This window comes from Lemur catta, chromosome 7 (assembly GCF_020740605.2).
Source record: "Lemur catta isolate mLemCat1 chromosome 7, mLemCat1.pri, whole genome shotgun sequence".
In the NCBI taxonomy this organism is placed as follows: domain Eukaryota; kingdom Metazoa; phylum Chordata; class Mammalia; order Primates; family Lemuridae; genus Lemur; species Lemur catta.
The window spans coordinates 59,917,452-59,937,043 of NC_059134.1; the positions used below are offsets into that span (position 1 = coordinate 59,917,452).

Here is a 19,592-nt window from a genome sequence, read left to right on the forward strand (position 1 = left end):
AGAAGAAAAGAAAAAGGATATTACATTAAAGAAAATAGAAGATTGAGAATGGGGAGGCCACCCACACAGCATCCCCAGCAAGTCAAAAATAAGGCCAGTGTGAGACCCAAGATACCTGGCTTCCATCCCGTCTGCTCCATGTCAGGGCCACCAAGGCCCTTCCCCATCTGGGTCCTCTAATGTTCTTTCTCATCTCTCTCTCCATCCCCAGATATCTAGTTCTGCCCAAATGGATCCTTATTGTTCTCCAGACATATCATCTACTCTCAATTTCCATGCTTTTTTTTTTTTTTTTTTTTTTTTTGAGACCCGGTCTCACTCAGTCACCCAGGATGGAGGACAGTGTCATCATCATAGCTCATAGCAGCCTCAAACTCCTGGGCTCAAGAAATCCTCCTGTCTCTGCCTCCCAAGTAGCTGGGACTACAGGTGTGCACTACCATGCCCTGCTAATTTTTCTATTTTTTGTAGAGATCAGGTCTTGCTATGAACTCCTGGCCTCAAGTGATCTTCCTGCCTCGGCATCCCAAAGTGCTAGGATTACAGGCACAAGCCACTGCACCCAGCCAATTCCATGATCTTGAATATAATACGCCTCCTTGTACACCCCCTTTTCCCATGTGTCTACCATTAGCCTTAACTTCTACTCATCCCTCAAGGCCCACTCAAATGTTTCCTTCTCTGGGTCAAAAGTCTAAACTTAGTTTGTCCAGAATCTATTCATCTCTCCTTCCTCTGTGCTCTTGCAATACTCGCTACATAGGTTGATTTTAATACTTACCACCTTCCACTATAATTATCTTTAATTATCTTAGTTCTTACTGGACTATATTTTTCTTTAGGGCAGGAACTATTTCTGCTTCATCTCTCTGTCCCCAGGGCCTAGCAAGATGTCTGACACTCAGTTGGCACTCAATAAATGTCACCAGTTAACCAGTCACTATAATAACTTGTTGAACATGGCCAAGGACCTTGGAAAGAAACTCTAGGTTACTTGGGAATTTCCGGCAGGCTAGAGCTATCAGGAAGGATGGGAGGCACAGGAGCCTTAGCTAGGGATCCTGTTAAAAAAAAAAAGAAGCAGGAGGAGAGACTGATGGAGATATAGGTCACAGGAGGAACAGATGAGGAGGAATCTAGAAGGTCTAGCTGGGCCCTGGGGACATAGAAACCATTCAGTCCTTGCTCTCAAGGAGCACATGGTCTGCTGGGGAAACAAATGGGAACAGAATTTTGTATAGAACTAGGCTGCAGTTTATCACTTCCTCCTTCCTAATATCCTTTCTTTACTTGGCTTCCAGGATACCACCAATTCACCTGGCTTTCTACTTATGTTTTTGGCCTTCTTTCCCCATGTGCTTTGCTACTTCTCCTAGTTTCCTCAAATTCTGAATACTAGAGGAAACTTTTCCATCTACACTCACTCCCTTGGTGATCTCATCCAGTCTCATGGCTTTAAACACCATCTATGTGCTGATGACTCCTAAATTGATACATTCAGCCCAGATCTCTCCCCTGACCTGCAGACCCATTGGCCTTCCTGCCTCCTTAAGGAGGAGGCATCTCTACTCTAATGGGCATCTCAAACTTAACACACCCCAAACTGAGCTCCAGATATCCCCCCCAAAAAAAATCATCTCCCCAGTCTTTCACAACTCAAAAACTGGCGACACCAATCTTCTAGTTGATTAAGCCAAAAATTTTGGCTTCTTTCTTCTTCTCATACTCTACATCCAATCTGTCAGCAAATTGTTGTCTCTACCTTCTAAATATATTCACAATTCAACCACTTCTCATCTACTACCTCTGGATTATTATAAAAGGCTCCCGACTGGTCTCCATACTTCTGCCATTGTCCCCCCGAGTATATTCTTCACAGATCAACCAGAGTCTCTCTGTCAAAATGTGAATCGGATTGTGTAGATTCTCTGCTCACTGGCGCCCAACATGGAGTAAAAGCCTTATCTATCTGGCTCCTGCTCTCTATTGCCAGCTTCTACTGCTCTGCCCATAGGATGCTGCACTCCAGCCATTTCTAGGCCCTATGCACTTGCTGTTCTCTCTCCCTGAAATGCTTTTCCCCAAATATCAGAATGCTGTTTCTCTTCCTTCAGACCTTTACTCAAAGTCACCTTCCCAGTAACTTCCTTGGTCCCTTAATCTAAAATAAAACACTTCTTTCTACCTGTGAAATTAATAAGAGAAATAAAAAATTAAAAATAAAATAAACCACTTCCCCTGCCAACGTTTTATTCCTACTTCTCTATTTTTTTCTCCTCAGTATTTACCGTAATTTTAAAACTAAAAATTTTATCTATCTTCTTTATCTCTCATTAGAATGGAAGCTGCGCAAAGAGAGGGACTTTCCGGTCTGCTTTGCTCACTGTTATATACCCACTACTTACAATAGTGACAGACATATACTAAGGCATTCAGTGGGTATTTGTTGAATGAATGAATGAATGAAAAGGGTAGACATTTCCAAGAGGCAAATTTTACTCTTTCATGAAAAACTTTATAATAAGCAGAGCTGCTTGGCAACATAATCACATTCAAACTGTACAGTACACTACTTCTTGAACAGCTGTTAATTCATCCAATCTTCACAAGACCCCAGAATAGGAGGAAGGCTGGGCAGAGATTATGATGCCTGTTCAAGAAGAAATAGTCCCGATGGAGGAAAAGGACTTGCCAAAATCCATACACCTGGTAGGGATGGGAGTGCAACTGTGGATGAATGTTGGCCCTGGAAGAGGCTGGGAGGTGATGAAGTGTGATGGGAGTTGGGTTTGAAGGACCTCTCTTGCCAGAAGGCATGAGGATCTCTGAAGGGAAGGCTGAGGCAAAGATTACTAAAACAGAGGCAGCAGCAAAGGAGAGGGAGAAGTGACAAGGCTGATCTCTAAGCAGATTTGACCCAGGCCAGGGGAGGGCAGCTAAGTTTCCCAGAGGCAGTATTCTGTGCTTGAGGCTGACTAGTCACTCAAGTCTGTACATAATCTCCAATGTCAGAACTGGGCAGGCAACCTCAAGGGACCAGTGAGTCCACCGCTGGTCTTCAGGGTCTGTGAGGACTGTGGAGATCGTTGGGGATAGCGACCATGTTCGTGTATTTATCCCCAGCTTCTATAGAGCCTGGACTATAGTAGGAACGCAGATATTTTTGTTCAAGGCATACATAAAAGAATGAATGTGCTCTAACCAGAAACTGAGGCTGAGAGAGCAGACTGGAGGGGTGTAAAATCAACCAGCAATTCCGAGGTAGCAGCAGATTAATTTTCCTGGGACTCAGCAGGACAAACAGCCCTAGTACTAACGCAGGTTGCTGTTAGCTCTTTTTCAGAAGGAGTTAAAGAGCAAAAATTGCCTGAGGACTGAGTGGCGGGGCCAGAACGGACAGGCTGATTGGCTGAGACTCAGGGCGGGGCCGATAGGTAGCCGCCGCACATTTCCTTCCCCAACAACGTGACTAAGGTGTATCTAACGTCACATCCGGTTTGGTAGGCGGGAGCGGGAAACAAAAGGAGACCAAGGACGCATGCGTTTGGTGAGTCCCGGATTCTGGTGGGTCCTTCCGCTCAGGCTGAGAGAAGCGCTTCCGGGTCGCCGCCGGCTGCCGGCTGCCGGCGCGGTAAGTACAGAAGCAAAGCTGCGGCAGTCTCCTTGCTCCTTCTTTCCTCCTTTCCCCAAAGAAACCCTGTTCCTTTGACCCGTCTCCTGAGGAGCTCCATGTTCAGAGTCCTTCACCCTTAAAGAGCTCCAGCTCATTGGCCGCTTCCTCGAGACTAAGCCCCACCCCGTCACACGAGATCCGTCGTTCATTGGTGTCACTTCCTGTCACCCAGCATTTCTTTCAGTTAATTGGCTCTACCCATGCCGCGCTCCTTTCGCGATTAGCAACCCTATAAGGGCAATTTTCTGTCCGAGTCCCGCCCTTGCCTTTTTCCCGTTGGTCAAGCGCACGGTCATTATCGTAATGAGCAAAGAATCGGCGGCAGTGGGTTGGGCTTTCGGAGCAGAGATCTCTGGCCCGTCAGTATTTCTCAGACGTGAGAGTAGATGCTCTTGTACCTGTTACACCAGCCGGGAAGCTGGGCAGCGGCTGGCCCTGGATCGGTCAAATAAGTTAGGACAAAAGCGGGACCAGACACAGATCTTTTCCTTCTCCTCATCAATTCTAGTTCCCGGCCTGGATCCCTTTCGTGCGGGAGTTCTAAGCCCCGACTCAGTGTGCGACCTAAAGCCAGTCTGGCTGTCGCTGGGCCTTAGTTTTCCTGCCTATGAGCTCAGGGGTTTAAATTCAGATTCTCTGGGACCTTCCTTTCCTGGTCAGCTCCCTCAGCCCATCAGTCAAAGCTTATTTGACTTGGTCTCTTACATGTTAGTTCATTCCGTTTTCCATCTACTTATTTATCCATTTACTCATGTCTTCTAGAATGTCTTACTGAACCCTGCTTGCACATGGTACATGCCCCATCCCCAAATTTGGCTGTGATCAATGAGAGGCGTGGTTAATGTCCTATATTTCTGACACTGGGTGAACATAGTATGGACCATCATAAAGGGGCAAAAAGCAGGTTTTAGTGTTTGGAGGAGGTAGAGATAATTTCAGTAGAGCCTTGCTACCTCTAATTTTGTATAATTTCATAATGCCAGTCTGCATTCTGGATTCCTATTCTTCACTTGGCTCCCATTCTCTTCCCTCCCAGCCTATAAACAGCTTTACTTATCCATTAATTTACTTAATTATCAGCATAACTTTGTAGATAGTATAATTGTTATTGTCCCCATTTTACAGATGAGGAAACTGAGGCCCAAAGAGGTTAAGTGACTTGGCCAAGGTCAGCTAGTAAGTGGTGGAGCCAGACTCAAGCCAGGTCTGTCTGATTCCTAGAGGGAAGGGCTGCTTCCCTGATACCTTCCATTCTAGTCCATCCCTAAATCAAATTACAACCAAATAAAAACCAAACCAAAACACATTCACCTGACGCTTTCCCTCAGTCTAGGAGCCATGACCACCTTGTTCCCTTCACTCTTCCCCCGTGTGACCGAGACACTGTGGTTTAATCTGGATCGACCCTGTGTGGAGGAGACAGAGCTGCAGCAGCAGGAACAGCAGCATCAGGCCTGGGTGAGTGAGGACCTAGCACAGCACGATCAAGAGACTGCCCTCCAGAAATCCAGGACCCAGCCTTACTCTGAAGACCTGCCCTGGAAGAGCTTTTTGCCCAGAGCTGGGAATAATCAGGCTAGGAGACAGGGGGCCAAGGTTCTCATCTGTATGGTACCCTAATTTGCTGGGTGACTATGGGACTTCTGGGCCAGATTAGAGCCCAGGCTCCTCACACAGCCCAAGCTCTTTTCCCTAAGGTATAGGAAATAATAATTTTGACTATTTATTGAAGACCTAGCCAACACCATGTTCTAGGCTGGTGAGTCTCTCACTTCACCCCCACCATAATTATATGAGAAAACCAAGGCCTTGAGAGTTTAAGTAGTTGGATCAAGTTCATAAGTAAGTGGCAGATAACATAAGGAGAGAAAAGTATCTTCCTGAGAACTGGGAGGAAGCTTCTCCTCCACACTTGGGGGTCTTCTTGGGCACAGAATGGGCCAGTCCCATGACCCTGACCTGCCCTGCTTGGGCCCTGGCTCTGCTCCTCCCCCTCTTTGCCTACAGCTCCAAAGCATTGCAGAGAGAGACAACAACCTGGTTCCTATTGGCAAGCCAGCTTCAGAGGTGAGTGGCTCCAGCAGGTGGGGCCTGTGTGGGGCCCAGGGTGGACTAAGGTTCTGCTCTAATTCTGAATATTCTGCCTGTGACCCAGAGAGCAGTTGCGACTCAGCTCTGGGTGGAGATCAGAAAGGGGAGCTAAAGGGGGCATTGGGCCTAGCACTAAAGTCCTGCACAACATGCACCAGCCTGCTAGATTCAAGGAGGGCAGGGTTGGGAAGTAGGGGGTCATTTATTGACTCCAGAAAGAGGTTCCAGGTGGGCCAAGTCTTGAATTGGTCCAGGCAGGCCTGTAGGACTTAAAGGATCTCCTCTGCCCTGCCAGCACTATGATGACGAAGAAGAGGAGGATGATGAAGATGATGAGGATAGTGAAGAAGACTCAGAGGATGATGAGGACATGCAGGACATGGACGAGATGAATGACTACAACGAGTCACCTGATGATGGAGAGGTCAATGAGGTAGGTGGGAGTGTCGGGGAGGGCCTCTGTTCCTGGGCCCCTGCCCCTGACCTAATCGATGGCCAAGGGGTATACAAACCCTGGATCCAGCCAGGGGCAGAATCTGGGGCTGAGGCTGGCTGAGGCCCCTCCCCACCCACACCCAGCCTCCTCTCCAGGTGGACATGGAAGGCAACGAACAGGATCAGGACCAGTGGATGATCTAGGTAGACAAAGCAGGGTGGCCTCAGGGAGATTCCAGGCCAGCCCAACCTACCCTGCACCCCCCACCCCTGCCCCACAGAACCAGCTGATGGCCCCAGTGCCTGAAAGTGCCCTTGGGTACCTCCTCAGCTGCTGCCATGGTCTCCTTGGCACCTCCCAGGCCATCAGTTTGCTCTTGAATCCCCAAGACCTGAGCCCACTCCACCTTTTTGGCCAGTACCTCACCCCTCGGTTGCCAGGTCTGGTTGCTTTCTAACTCTTTAATAAAGACACAGGAGTGATTTTTCTTCCCCCATGTCTATTCCCTATTTGTTGGCGGGGCCCAGAGGATTCTAGTATCTTGGACTTTGGGGAGCGGTCACTCAAGGGACATCAGGCAAACCTACCTAATTGGCCAGGTTGGCCAGGGCTGGGGAAAGCCAGGGTGTCCCTGGTCCTGGACCCAGGCTCCTGTGCTATTTCCTCTGGCCCAGCTTGCACCCAGTTATTTCTGCAGGACCTCTAACTCATTGTCTACTATTTCCTCTGATCCCACCCAGAATGGCATGGGCTTGGGAGGGGAGGCTTTCTGAGGCCCAAAGCTGGGAGTCCCCCGAAGCTCTCCCAGCCAGCTTCGTTAGTGTTAAGAGAATGGATTAAATCTCAGAGCAGGGCGAGGACTCCCTTGGAATCACCCAGCAAATCAGTGACATAGCTGGGTTAAAAGCTCAGGCCTCTTAACTGTCAGTCCATGGCTCTCTCTGGAAGGAGGAGGATGAGTGAGTCCAAGCAGCCTGAGAGAATTTGATGCTTCAGGTCAGTGTGGAGGGCAGAGGTGGGAAGAGGGCTTTTCCAGCTATGATTCCACCATGTGTCAGGCCCCAAACAGGGAGGGGAGGGGATGTTCTGAGGTCCTTGCTTGGGTGGGTCGGGGGTGGGGGGAATGAGTAAGTACCCCTGGACCTAGACCTCAGCCAGGTCCAGCATAAGTGAGCTGGGCTATGCCATCCTTGATGGCAGGGAAGTCTGGGAGGCCAGTGTGGTGGACGCGGCAGCGGTATCGGCCACAGCTCTTGGTGTACTGCAAGAAGCGGGGTGCACCAGGGAAGAGCACGTGGTCAGCTAACACAGTGGCACCAGCTGGCAGTAAGGCATGGCCCTCCAGCAGCTGCAGGTCCCGCAGGTAACATCGGGGCCGGTGTGCCAGGAGCACCAGGTCTGCCCGACTCAGCTGGTGCTGGGTGCGTAGGTGCGGGATCACCTCCTCTGAGCTGCCCACGATGAGCTCCACCTGTGGGGGTAGGGGTGGAATGGAAGTGAGGGTGGGAGGGATTGTTCTCTCACTCCAAACCCCACCAGTATCTGGCTTACTTCATACAAGGCCCTGGCCTAAGTCCCCACAAGTGTTCTAACATTTCCTCTGACCTCAGAACCCAAGAAGTCAGGATCAGTATTACGATTTCCATTCTGCTCATGAAGAAGCTGAGATTCTGGCGGGGCGCGGTGGCTCACACCTGTAATCCTAGCACTTTGGGAGGCCAAGGCAGGAGGAAAGCTTGAACTCAAGAGTTTGAGACCAGCCTGAGCAAGAGCGAGACCCTATCTCTACTAAAAAAAGAAGAGTTAGCCAGGCATCGTGGTGAATGCCTATAGTCCCAGCTATTCGGGAGGCTGAGGCAGGAGGATTGCTTGAGCCCAGGAGTTTGAGGTTGCAGTGAGCTACGATGATGCCACTGCACTCTACCCAGGGCAACAGAATGAGACTCTGTCTCAGAAAAAAAAAAAAGTGCTGAGATTCTGAGGATGTGTGCTTTGTCTCAGGTCACACAGCTAACAAGAGGCAGACAAAAATTTGGACCCAGATTTGCTGGGCTCCAGAGACCTTCTGTTTAGTTTCTTTTGTCCTCCTGCAGAAAATATGTGCAAATGATTTGGGACAGGAGGGCAGGAGCTCACAGACCATCCAGGATCACAGTCCCTTATGTGGAGCCTTTGATTTCTTTAGATGGGAGTCCCTCACAAGGGAGGCCTGGCTAGGGCAAGGTCTGGGGTGACAGGAGAGATTAGAGCTGGGGACATGGGGAAGCTGACCGTTTGCTCGTCAAAGCCAGCCAGGCGGATGATTTTTTCAGCCACTGCTGCTGTGCGAGGGTCCCGCTCCACAGTGAGAAGGCGACCCCCAGGGGGCAGGGCGCGGGCAATAAGCAAGGTGGAGTATCCGCAGTAGGTGCCCAGCTCCAGCACACAAGCAGGGGCCTTCTCCTCCACCAGCCGCATCAGGATCTGACCTATGGGGGGAGATGGATGCAAAGCCCATGATCTCAAATGCCCACCTGCCTCACTGCAGCTCCCCACCAACTGTTGTCTCATCTCTCTCTGGACCACAGCCCCAGCTGCCCCATGGGTGCCTCTGCCTCCAGTCTAGTCTTCACACCAGCCACTAGGAATCTTTCTAACAAATCTGACCGTGTTATTCCCTGGCTTCTATGATTCTAAAGGCCTTTGGGATTGAATTTGGGATCCTCTGCCTGGCATTCAGGATGTTGGACCTGATCCTAGCCTACCTTTCTAGCTTTAGCTCTCAATTCTTCCCACCTGTGACTTGTATTGCAGCCATCCCAAACAACTGTGCCCAGAATCTACCATGCCGTCTCATTGCTTCATGCCACGTTTGTTGTGTGGCTCACTTTGCCCTTCCCCACCCCCATCTTCATGTGCCTGGCCAACTCAAAAACCAATCCTTCTAGTCTCAGTTCAGTTGAAATGTTGCTTTCTTCAGGAGGGCCCAGGCAAAAACAACTAAACAACTGCTCCATCTTCCAGGCTTCTGAGAGGCCTCTGTTAGAACTTCCAGTGTCACACCCTCCCCGTTTATTGTTTATTGCATATTTTTCTTTTCTTTTCTTTCTCTTTTTGAGACAGAGTCTTGCTCTGTTGCCCAGGCTAGAGTGCCGTGGCGTCAGCCTAGCTCACTGCAACTCAAACTCCTGGGCTCAGGTGATCCTCCTGCCTCAGCCTCCCAAGTAGCTGGGACTACAGGCATGTGCCACCATGCCCGGCTAATTTTTTGTATATATTTTTAGCTGTCCAGATCATTTCTTTCTATTTTTGGTAGAGACAGGGTCTCACTCTTGCTCAGGCTGGTCTCGAACTCCTGACCTCGAGTGATCCTCCCACCTCGGCCTCCAAGAGTGCTAGGATTATAGGCTTGAGCCACCATGCTCAGCCTCTTTCCTTTTCTTTTTGAGATAGAGTCTTGTTCTATTGCCCGGGCTAGAGGACAGTGGCGTCCTCAAACTCCTGGGCTCGAGTGATCCTCCTGCCTCAGCCTCCCAAGTAGCTAGGACTACAGGCACGTGCCACCACGCCTGGCTAATTTCTATTTTTAGTAGAGACAGGGTCTTGCTCTTGCTCAGGCTGGTCTCAAACTCCTGAGTTCAAGCGATTGTCCCACTTCTGTGGCCTCTACCTCCTCCCCCAGCACCTGCCACATTCCTGGTACAAAACAGGTGGCAATAAATGTTTGCTGGATGAATGAATGACTCAGTCCAGGCCCCTCATTTCCAGATGAGAAAAACAGAGACCCAAAGAGGATCAAGAATCTGCCCAGTTCACCCAGTAGGGCAGCAACAGATCCCAGATCTTCCTTCACCGTGTTGCAGGTACTTCCTGGAGCAGAAGGCTAGGGAACACTGACCTTTGATAGGGCCCATGTGGCTCAGGTACTCGCAGTGGCTGCTCCAGTGGTCCAGGGTGGTGAGGATGTGACTGGAGTCACCGGGCAGGGCATGGGTAAGCACGTAGCTGAAGGCCCGCTCCTCAATCCGCAGCCCTGACAGGCAGTCTCGGAGGCTCCGCAGCAAGACTGTGCGTACCAGCAGTCGGAAGTAGTGCCGGTACCGCACCAGCAATGTCACCACCAGTGGCAAGAAGGCCAGAGCAATGGCTGGGGACATGGTCTCTACCTGGGGCCTGGGTACAGGGAGGCAGGGAGGGACACCCACACTCACCATTTACCTGTCATTTCTGCAGCCCTTACCAGTAGCAATTATTGTCCTTATATGTTACCAACCATGGCTCAGAAACGTTAAGTCTTTTGTCCAGAGCCACACAACAGAACTGGGATTTGAATCCAGGTTGGTATGATTCCAAGCCCATGTACTTTCAAGGACTCCATACTGTCCATGTTGTCCATGTTTAGCGCCCAACCCCAAACCACCTCTTCCTGGTCTCATCTTCATCTTGCTCCCCCAACTTGCTTCCCCTCATCCCTGAAGTCACTCCTTCTTTAGGACCTCTTTCACTAGTTCTCCTCTGGGATGTCCTCCCCTACTCTGCCCCCTGCCTGCTTGGTGTCCTCTGACTTACTGCTGTATAGCAAAAGAGCACAGCTTTTTAGTCAGAAACCCCTTCAATGTCACCATGCTCTGCCTCAGTAAGGCAATCAAAACACTCCATAGGGTGTTAGGGTGAGCTTCCCTTTTTCCCACCTGTGGACTCTGCCTCTGTCTATTCTGTGGGGGTGGGAAGAGTCCTTGATTCTGTCATAACTCTCCAGTCCTATCTCCTCTCCCTTGTATTACCTTCTTCCCCTGTGCTCACTCAGAATTCCCTTCACAAGTATGTGTACACATAAAACACACAGCATGCACTTCCCCCCCCAACTCAGTCCTGTTCTCCAAGGTCCCCTATGGGGGGATGGGTTCCCTCTACCATGTCCTGGACCATCCTCCCCCCTCCTCCAGGTCTGACCTCCTTTCAGGCCTCCTTACAAGTACCCTGGTGGTGACTAAAAATGAAAGACGAGAGTGTAAATAGGTGAGTGATGCAGTGGGCTTGAACTGATATGCTTAACCCACACTCAAGGGCCCTGCTTACCTGGGCTGCAGGCTCCTGCTTAGGGAAGACCAGAGCACAGGACAGGATGGGGGGATAACCCTGAGGCAGAAGGCTGGACCTGCTTTCAATTATTGATGCTGAGGCTGCTGCTGTCACCTGAGATGTTCAGTTCAAGTTACCAGTCCCAGGGACAAGCTGGAGCTGCCTCCTATCCTTCAGGAGCTCTCAAAAACCTTACAGAACTCCAGGGTCTTGATTTGAGGGCAAATAAGAGTTATTAGATCTGGTGATCTCTCTTCCAACCCCTTGGAGGGGACATGGGGCATGGTGTCAGCCAAGGTGATGTAGAGACTGTAATGTACTCATTAATTCAAAATTCAAGTTCCACTAAGCAAGTGTCAGGGCTTGGGTCACATAGAAGAGTCAGAACCTGTCTTTCCTCCAGAACTCCAAGATTGGTAGAAGAAACTGACCCAGGAACAGAGAATACAATTTGGTGTGATTATTATTGGATGTTCCATGAACACAGGGACTTTGGCTGTTTTGTGAACTGCTGCATATCCCGATAGAATGGTGTGTGGCACATAGTAGACAGTAAATATTTGTTGATTCAATAAATGACTGAATCAGCACTGGATTAGGATTAAGCACAGGAAGCTGGAAATGCCTCAAGAATGGAGTCAGAGAAGGCAATCAGAAAGATATTATTTCGCCAGGCTAGGTGGCTCATGTCTGTAATCCTAGCACTCTGGGAGGGTGAGGTGGGAGGATTGCTTCAGCTCAGGAGTTCAAGACCAGCCTGAGCAAGAGTGAGACCCGTCTCTACAAAAACGGAAAAAAAATTAGCTGGGCAACTAAAAATAGAAAAAATTAGCCAGGCGTGGTGGTGCGTGCCTGTAGTCCCAGCTACTCCAGAGGCTGAGGCAGGATTGCCTGAGCCCAGCAGTTTGAGGTTGCTGTGAGCTAGGGTGACGCCAGGGCACTCTAGCCTGGACAACAGAGTGAGACTCTGTCTCAAAAAACAAAACAAAACAAAAAACACCAGACATTATTTGTGTTGAGTCTTGAGGTGGGCAAACCTGGCAGGGAGACAGTGTGCCAGGCGGTATGTGCAAAGTCCAGGAGGTCAATCAGGAAACTGCAAGTATTTCCCTATGGCTGGTGAAGCACCTCCCCCCCATTCCCCATCCCATGGCATGGAGTGGGAGGCAGGTGTCAGGCTCTGTACCATCCTGAATGACAGACTTGAACCTGTGTTCAGGGCCCAAGGGAAGCCATGGGATGGTTTTAATGAAAGAATTGATGGTCAGTTTTGTGTGTCAGATTACTATGGCTGCCGTAAAAAGGCAGGATTGAAGAAAACCGCCTGAGGGCAAGGAGAACAGCTAGGTGGCCTCTCTCTCTTCTACCACGATTGAGCTCCACGCGCCTCAGCTTAAGAAGGGATATGGTCTCCTTCCTCTTAAGTCGCAGATACCCCACCCAGGTTGACAACTCCGCTGGGCGTTACACCCTCTATGTGTCCCCAAACTGGGCGCTGCTCATCCGGGGTTTTGTGTGCACCCAGACTATAACCTGTAACAGCCTCGAATTGGAGCCCACTGGCCCCTCGCATGCCATTTAAAAGAGAATATCATGACAGCAGTTGGGGTAAGAGTTAGCAAACTGACCCTGAAAGGTGGCCTAGTGAACATGAGATCACATAACACACTGCACCAGGGCCACTACCGCCAGTAGTGGTGAGGATTGAAGTTTAGAGACTAGATGATGAAGTCATGTGACCCGACCCGCCCTTCCCGTGCATCACGTGTCCCACGTCTGGTCACGCAGGTTGCACCTTCCCATTGGTTGGCGTTGATCACGCGGTAGAGGGCGGGGCCGGAAGCCAGTGTATCGGCTGAGGCGGCCAAGTGGCTCTGGGATGGGGTAGCCGCGGGGAGGGGGCGGGTAGTGGCTTGCGGGAGGCAGTCACAGGTCATGTGACCGGAAGGGCTCCTGACGGACGCCGTCCCTCCTCGGCTCGGCCTGAGCGCCCTGCCCGACCCCGGCGATGGGGTGCTGCTACAGCAGCGAGAACGAGGACTCGGACCAGGTGCGGCCGCGGCAGGCGGGGCTTGGGAATGAGGGCTAAAACTGTGGGGCATGGGGCCAGAAGGAAACCTGCAGAGGAGTTAGAGCCTGACTGCAGGGCTCTTTGAGTACGGAGGCCTGCAGGGGACATATTACAGAGGGTAGTCGAGCCGGGCTTCTGCCCCCTGTTAAAGCCCCAGGTCTCCAAACAGTCGCTGAGACAGCTGCCTATCCGGCTCGCTCCCATCCTTTCCACTTCTTCCTACCTTCAAACCTTTACATTTTCAAAGATCCTCTGCCTAGGTCCCTGGAAAACACTCCTTTCCCAGCTTCCTGTGTCTTCTGTGTGCTTATATTAGCGGGCTATGCGAGTCCATTGTACGGGTGGGTAAGCTGAGGCTCTGAGTTAAGTCTGTCCCGAGAAGAATCAGAAATTTGCCTATCCTCTCAGAACCTGAGGTTGGAGAACGAAGGTCACTGCTAGTCTAGAGTCAGAGAACTCCGCAAGTTGGTGGCATTTGAGTTGGCTAGTGAAGGATTTAACAGATACAGTGGGGACATCGGGACGTGCGGGAATTTGTCTGGGACCCAACAAATCGGGTTTAGCTTTGGATGGATTAGGGGAAAAGAGAGACAGGATGGGGAGTTCATTTGGTTTTGAGTTTGCCTGCCTCAGAGCAGTCCCTGCTTTGAGACCTAAGGGTTTCTCTAGCTAGAGGGGTGCCTGTCCAGAGAATTTGGCTGTAGACATGATCCTTTTGGATCCTTTGCACAGTTTAAATTCTCCCTCTTCTCCTTGGTGCATAGTCACTTCTCTCCACACTTTAATCCTGCCCTGCCTGGCCTTACCACCTTTGAAGAAGAGGACACCTTTCCAACGATGAAGTCTCAAGCTGCTGGCCAGTCACGTTTTTTTTGTTTGTTTGTTTGTGGGTTTTTTTGAGCCACTTACTTTTTATTGCCTCTAAGCCTGGGTTCCACGTTTCAACACGTAGTAGACACAAAGAGAATAGAAAGGTTTCAAGTAGCTCACAGTCTAGTGGGGGAGATGGTCACAGAAATAGGTTATATCACTCATACTTGATAAGTAGTTCTTTTACAAGTGAAGGTATTTTGGATTAAGGGTTTAAGATTAGGAAAACGTCATTTGTATGGGAGGTATGGTGGCTCCTGGTCCTCAATTTTCCAAACATCCAGTGAACATGTACATTTCCTGTCCCCTTGCTTCATGTCCAGTACCTCACTTTACCCACCTGTTAGAGAAGGAGACAACAATAACCCTGCCTACTGGGAGAGCTGTGGCCTAGTGGAAAATTGTCCCTTAAAACATAATGTGGATTTCTGCAGAGAATGAGTCAAGAAGCCTTATGAGAAAGGAATACCAGCTTTTAGCTGGAAGGAAGAGCTGGGCTTTGCTACTATCCTGAATCTCCACTTTTCCCTTGATGGGCTCTCCCTTCTGTTCCTAACCCCCAGAGAAAGTGCTTAGTCAGTGCTCGGTGATTTGAGGCTTCGTGTAGCAAAGGCCACAACCATTCACCATCCCAAAGTCCCTCTTTCAGCTGTTGGAAAGGCCCCTCTCCCACTCTCATCTTTACCCATTTATTATAATAAAAACAGATGGGCCACACATGACAGATTACCAAGGACTTTTACAGTTATCTCATTTGCCTCTTGCCAAATATCTGTCATATATCTGTCATGTAAGTATGGGTTATGTCTATTCAAAGGTAAGGAAAAAGTTCAGAGAGGCTCCATGATTTAGCCAAGCTGAGAAATGCCATAGCCGAGGTGTTTTGATGCCAAGCCATGTTCTTTATCTCTTGGGCCACGGTGTCTCTTTCAGCCATGCACATAGACCAGGTAGCCAGTCATGGACAGGCCACATATGTGTCTGTGCTAGGATAGATGGTGAAACCCTAATTTCTGGGTTACATTGACTCAGGGATAAACCTACCCCATGCTCCACTTTGCCTTTGGGAGTGGGGTGATGTTATTTATCCACTCTGGAGGGCGTAGCCTGGCCTCTTCTGAGAGTCTAGGTCTCAGGAAAACAACCTTATTCTTCACTTGATCTTAGCCAAAAGGCCAAGAAGCCATCAACCATGTTCTTTTTTATTTTTATTTTTTGAGACGGAGTCCTGCTCTGTTGCCCAGACTAGAGTGCTGTGGTGTCAGGCTAGCCCACAGCAACCTCAAACTCCTGGGCTCAAGCAATCCTCCTGCCTCAGCCTCCCGAGTAGCTGGAACTACAGGCACTCGCCATCACACCCAGCTAATTTTTTTTGTTTGTTTCTATTTTTAGTTGCCCGGCTAATTTTTTTCTATTTTTAGTAGAGACGGGGGTCTCACTCTTGCTCAGGCTGGTCTCGAACTCCTGACCTCAAGCGATCCTCCTGCCTTGGCTTCCCAGAGTGCTAGGATTATAGGCGTGAGCCACCACATCTGGCCCATCAACCATGTTCTTGAAGAACCCCTGCTAGGGAAGAAATTTCCCTGTCCTGTAGGAAGATCTGTCTGAAATGGGGCTGGAGGAAGGACAGACACATAGGAAGCAAACTTGGGCCTCATTATGGAGCCAGCTTTCCTTAGAGATATGTAGTTTCATCTTGGCAAGGATTTTGTTTTTGTAGCCCTTTAATACTGAGCCTGTGTGTTAGGGAGGGAGAGTGTCTGGGAGTTTAGAGGTGTTGGGGCAGAAGCCCACAGCTTTTGGTCTCATGCTGTTGGGACTGTATCAAATCGTCCAAGGACACTTGGGCAGCCTAGGCTTGAGGAGGAAGAGTAAGGTCAAAAGGCAGGGCCTGCCTAGGGCAGGGCAGGAGGAAGTGGCCCTCTAAAAGGAGAGTTACGGAGTAGTGGGCAGGGGAACTGGGGCCTGTAGCAGGAAAGCCTGTGGTAGGAACTGAGATAGGCTTGGAACATTGAAGTCTCGTGGTCTGGCACTGAGCGTTGGTGAGTCAGCATTAGCCAGGACTGCCCCCAGCCTTGGCTTTGTCCTGGGCACCCTTGCTCTTTATGGCTTGGATAGACAGATACCCAGCAGGTCTGCTTATCCAATTTACAGCTGATACAAAGCCAGCAGGGATTTGCAGCTGATGGGCTCAAGGCCGGGTTAAATTCAGAAAGATTACAATAGATCAGAAGAGAGGACTGAAACAGGACAAGGAGAAATAGTTATATAGGAGTGGGGTGACTTGATTTGGTCTTAGGTCAGTTCTTAGAGTTGTGATTATCAGCATAGGTTCGTAGTAAAAGGGCTGCTGAAAATGTAGAGGCTGCTCAGGCTGCATTAAAAGAGATATGGTGGCTTGGCAAGAATGAGAACAGCCACGTTGTTCAGCTCAGGTCAGGCTACACCAGGTGCTCTCAGTTTGGTTCTAGGAGTCACATACAAAAAAAGCAACAGAGGACAGGAGGGTAAACATCTGAATACAAGGGACTGTGCCCTCAAGAAGGGAACACACTTGTCCTCTGTGACCCAGAGGCTGCGCTGGGATTCCTGCACTGAGATAATCAGAGGAATGGCCCCTGAGAGGCTGGGCTTGCTTTCCCTTGGGGCCTGGGGCCTTGTCTGGACTCATCAAGGCCTCTCCATCTTGGGAGCAGACAGCCTTGCTGGGGAGGCCTGGTCCTGGGGGATCAGGAGGGCCCTTCTTGGGCTCCTGACTTGCACTGATTTCCCCTCTAGGCTCTACTGTTTTGGAATTTCCCACCTCCTCTGACTTCTAGCCTCCATTACCCTTTCTCTACCAGGTGCTGGACTGTTTTCTGAAGCTCCAGCACTGTTGCTGAATACATGCTCTGAGCTTCAGAAAAATCAGGGGCTCTAGGACTGTTTGGTTCCACTCTAATTCATCCTAGACCACCAACTTAGCTGAGCTCCCAAGGGCAGACAGGCACTGAATCTTAACTGACATTTCATAAGGCTGGGCACTTTGGAAAAATATATATATGTGTGTATATATATATATATATTTTTTTTTTTTTTGAGACGGAGTCTCGCTCTGTCACCCAGGCTAGAGTGCCGTGGTGTCAGCCTAGCTCACAGCAACCTCAAACTCGTGGGCTCAAGCGATGCTCCTGCCTCAGCCTCCTGAGTAGCTGGGACTACAGGCGCACACCATGATGCCCGGCTAATTTTTCTATTGTTAGTAGAGATGGGGTCTGGCTCTTGCTCAGGCTGGTCTAAAACTCCTAAGCTCAAGTGATCCTCCCACCTCAGAGTGCTAGGTTATTCCTTATAAAAATATCTTAGTGTTTGAAAGTCAGAGCTGGGCTGAGGAGAAAGCTTAGGAAAGGCAGGTAGGAAAGGTAGTCCTGGGGCTGACTTCTCCCCCATGGCCTCTTCTAGGACCGAGATGAACGGAAGCTGCTGCTGGACCCTAGCAGCCCCCCAACCAAAGCCCTCAATGGAGCTGAGCCCAACTACCACAGCCTGCCTTCTGCTCGCACAGATGAGCAGGCCTTGCTCTCCTCCATCCTCGCCAAGACAGCCAGGTGAGTGTCACAGGATGGAGCCTGGGGCAGAGCTCCTCCATCCATATTAAAGGCTGGGATCAAGGGAGCTACGCCCAGGACACGGGGGATGGGGTGCTTCAGTGCCCAGTCATGTCCTACTGGGGAAGTGGGGACATTGGTGTCAGCCCTGGAGCTGGTGCCTGGACAAACAATGAGTCCTGTTTGTCCCCTTTGGAAGCACCTGTCATGTCCTCTCTGTCTCCTCCCCCAAAGCAACATCATCGATGTGTCTGCTGCAGACTCCCAGGGCATGGAGCAGCATGAGTATATGGACCGGGCAAGGCAGTACAGGTGAGCACCTGGTCAGCTTGGGTCCCTTAGGCTACATGGGCTCCTCCTCTCCCCTCCATTCCTGTTTTAACTTTGGAGCCTCAGCCCCAGTCCAGGCTTCTCATTTGGGTACAGCCCAGAAAATTGACCACAAGTCACTTGGGTGCCTCAGTGGGTATTCACATCAGCCCTGTTTATCCAATGACACTCTTGAGGTGGCTGAGGCTGAGGGAGGTGGGCCTAAAGTGAGTTTGTGATGAGCTGAGCTCCCTGTCATCCTGCTTCTCTGGCCTGAGGGAGTGAGGCTTGCCTGGCTTGGGCGGGGCCGACTGTGCCTAACTTCCTACCCCTGCCCTCTTTCGGTCAGCACCCGCTTGGCTGTGCTGAGCAGCAGCCTGACCCATTGGAAGAAGCTGCCACCGCTGCCGTCTCTCACCAGCCAGCCCCACCAAGTGCTGGCCAGCGAGCCCATCCCTTTCTCCGACTTGCAGCAGGTGAGCCACCGCTCACCCTTCCCACAATGCCCAGATGGAAGGGTTCACCTGCCCTGCCTCAGAGGAGGTAGGGAAGGTGGCGTTAGGGAGCCTGGTAGCCTACGGGCCCCAGCTGACTCCCACCTTGCTCTTTTACTTTTCATACCCTCCCTGTCTCCCCTCCCCAACAACCTTTATTTTTTTCTCTCTCCTTTGTTCTTTTCCTTGTCTTTCCCATCCCTTCCTTTCTCTTTGGCTTGCTGTCCCTTATCATTTGTTCCTCTCTCCTTCATCGCCTTCTAATTGCCCATCCCCTTCTTTGCTGATCTCTCCGTCTCACCTGTCTCTCTCTCTCTCTTCCTCTCCCTGTCCCCTCTCTGTCTCAGGTCTCCAGGATAGCTGCTTATGCCTACAGTGCACTTTCTCAGATCCGTGTGGACGCAAAAGAGGAGCTGGTTGTACAGTTTGGGATCCCATGAAGAGAGGGGTCCTTGGACAGCTCTTCTCCTCTCTTCACCCTGTCTCCACCCTGCCTCCCCTGGCCCCCAGCCTCACTGCGGCTTATACAGTACCCTACCTAACCTGCTACTAATCACAGAGAAGAATGTGGAGAAGGAGGAGAAGAGCGAGGCTAGAAGCCTGAGCAAGTGAGGATGGAGCAAGGGAGGGTAGAACCGTTTGGGACTGGCTATTGAAGCCCTGGCCAGGGGTGGGGTGGGGGCCAAAAATTTAGGGCCTGGTATGTCTTCAGTCATTGGGAAAGTGGAGATACCACTGGGGGGTGGGGAGGTGATCACCAGGGGACCTAGGGGGATCCCCTCCCCACCCTTTCTCTTGGCCTCAGATTCACTCCTGCCCCCCTCTCCCTGACTTGGTGCTCATGTGCACCTCACTAGGGTTTGTGACCAGGGTCTGGATGAGCTTGAATTTGAATGAATTGAGTTTGTATTTCTAGCACCCTGGGTTTTTATGTGTTTTTTCTTTTCGTTTGGTTTGTCATCCTCGATAAAGGAAGTGTATTCATCTGTGTGCTCTTTCC

General features: G+C 50.4%; 3 protein-coding genes across 11 annotated transcripts; 2 read left to right on the plus strand and 1 right to left on the minus strand.

Moving 5' to 3' along the window:
• Positions 1–3,479: 3,479 nt before the first annotated feature.
• Positions 3,480–6,691, plus strand: ANAPC15 (anaphase promoting complex subunit 15). Of its 9 annotated transcripts, none has more exons than XM_045555552.1 (6): positions 3,480–3,631; positions 4,799–4,877; positions 5,007–5,131; positions 5,681–5,740; positions 6,060–6,197; positions 6,344–6,691. In XM_045555552.1, exons 3-6 carry the CDS (start codon positions 5,012–5,014, stop codon positions 6,401–6,403), a joined length of 378 nt encoding a protein of 125 aa, XP_045411508.1. In that variant the 5' UTR covers positions 3,480–3,631; positions 4,799–4,877; positions 5,007–5,011; the 3' UTR covers positions 6,404–6,691. The 9 variants fall into 9 exon arrangements, with proteins under 9 accessions (XP_045411508.1, XP_045411507.1, XP_045411510.1 ...); XM_045555554.1 differs by having other exon boundaries at positions 3,485–3,631; positions 6,356–6,691; XM_045555551.1 differs by lacking the exon at positions 4,799–4,877 and having other exon boundaries at positions 3,481–3,631; positions 5,002–5,131.
• Positions 6,680–10,357, minus strand: TOMT (transmembrane O-methyltransferase). Its single transcript, XM_045555547.1, has 3 exons — positions 10,078–10,357; positions 8,472–8,668; positions 6,680–7,671 (listed from the first exon to the last, which is right to left on the minus strand). The coding sequence occupies exons 1-3, from the start codon at positions 10,334–10,336 to the stop codon at positions 7,351–7,353; spliced, it is 777 nt and encodes a 258-aa protein (XP_045411503.1). The 5' UTR covers positions 10,337–10,357; the 3' UTR covers positions 6,680–7,350.
• Positions 10,358–13,109: 2,752 nt separating this feature from the next.
• LAMTOR1 (late endosomal/lysosomal adaptor, MAPK and MTOR activator 1) lies at positions 13,110–19,578 on the plus strand. The gene is made up of 5 exons (XM_045555558.1): positions 13,110–13,311; positions 17,644–17,789; positions 18,024–18,101; positions 18,448–18,574; positions 18,940–19,578. The coding sequence occupies exons 1-5, from the start codon at positions 13,270–13,272 to the stop codon at positions 19,030–19,032; spliced, it is 486 nt and encodes a 161-aa protein (XP_045411514.1). The 5' UTR covers positions 13,110–13,269; the 3' UTR covers positions 19,033–19,578.
• The last annotated feature ends 14 nt before the right edge of the window (positions 19,579–19,592 follow it).

What these genes read in the sequence shown, in the direction of transcription:
- ANAPC15 (XM_045555552.1), top strand. Translation starts at nt 5,012, where the DNA reads ATGACCACCTTGTTCCCTTCACTCTTCCCCCGTGTGACCGAGACACTG. An exon ending in AACAGCAGCATCAGGCCTGG is followed by an intron (nt 5,132 to 5,680) that starts GTGAGTGAGGAC and finishes CTTTGCCTACAG; the next exon opens with CTCCAAAGCATTGCAGAGAG. An exon ending in TTGGCAAGCCAGCTTCAGAG is followed by an intron (nt 5,741 to 6,059) that starts GTGAGTGGCTCC and finishes CTGCCCTGCCAG; the next exon opens with CACTATGATGACGAAGAAGA.
- TOMT (XM_045555547.1), bottom strand. Translation starts at nt 10,336, where the DNA reads ATGTCCCCAGCCATTGCTCTGGCCTTCTTGCCACTGGTGGTGACATTG. An exon ending in CCACATGGGCCCTATCAAAG is followed by an intron (nt 8,669 to 10,077) that starts GTCAGTGTTCCC and finishes CTCCCCCCATAG; the next exon opens with GTCAGATCCTGATGCGGCTG. An exon ending in CTGGCTTTGACGAGCAAACG is followed by an intron (nt 7,672 to 8,471) that starts GTCAGCTTCCCC and finishes CTACCCCCACAG; the next exon opens with GTGGAGCTCATCGTGGGCAG.
- LAMTOR1 (XM_045555558.1), top strand. Translation starts at nt 13,270, where the DNA reads ATGGGGTGCTGCTACAGCAGCGAGAACGAGGACTCGGACCAG. An exon ending in ATCCTCGCCAAGACAGCCAG is followed by an intron (nt 17,790 to 18,023) that starts GTGAGTGTCACA and finishes CCTCCCCCAAAG; the next exon opens with CAACATCATCGATGTGTCTG. An exon ending in CTTTCTCCGACTTGCAGCAG is followed by an intron (nt 18,575 to 18,939) that starts GTGAGCCACCGC and finishes TCTCTGTCTCAG; the next exon opens with GTCTCCAGGATAGCTGCTTA.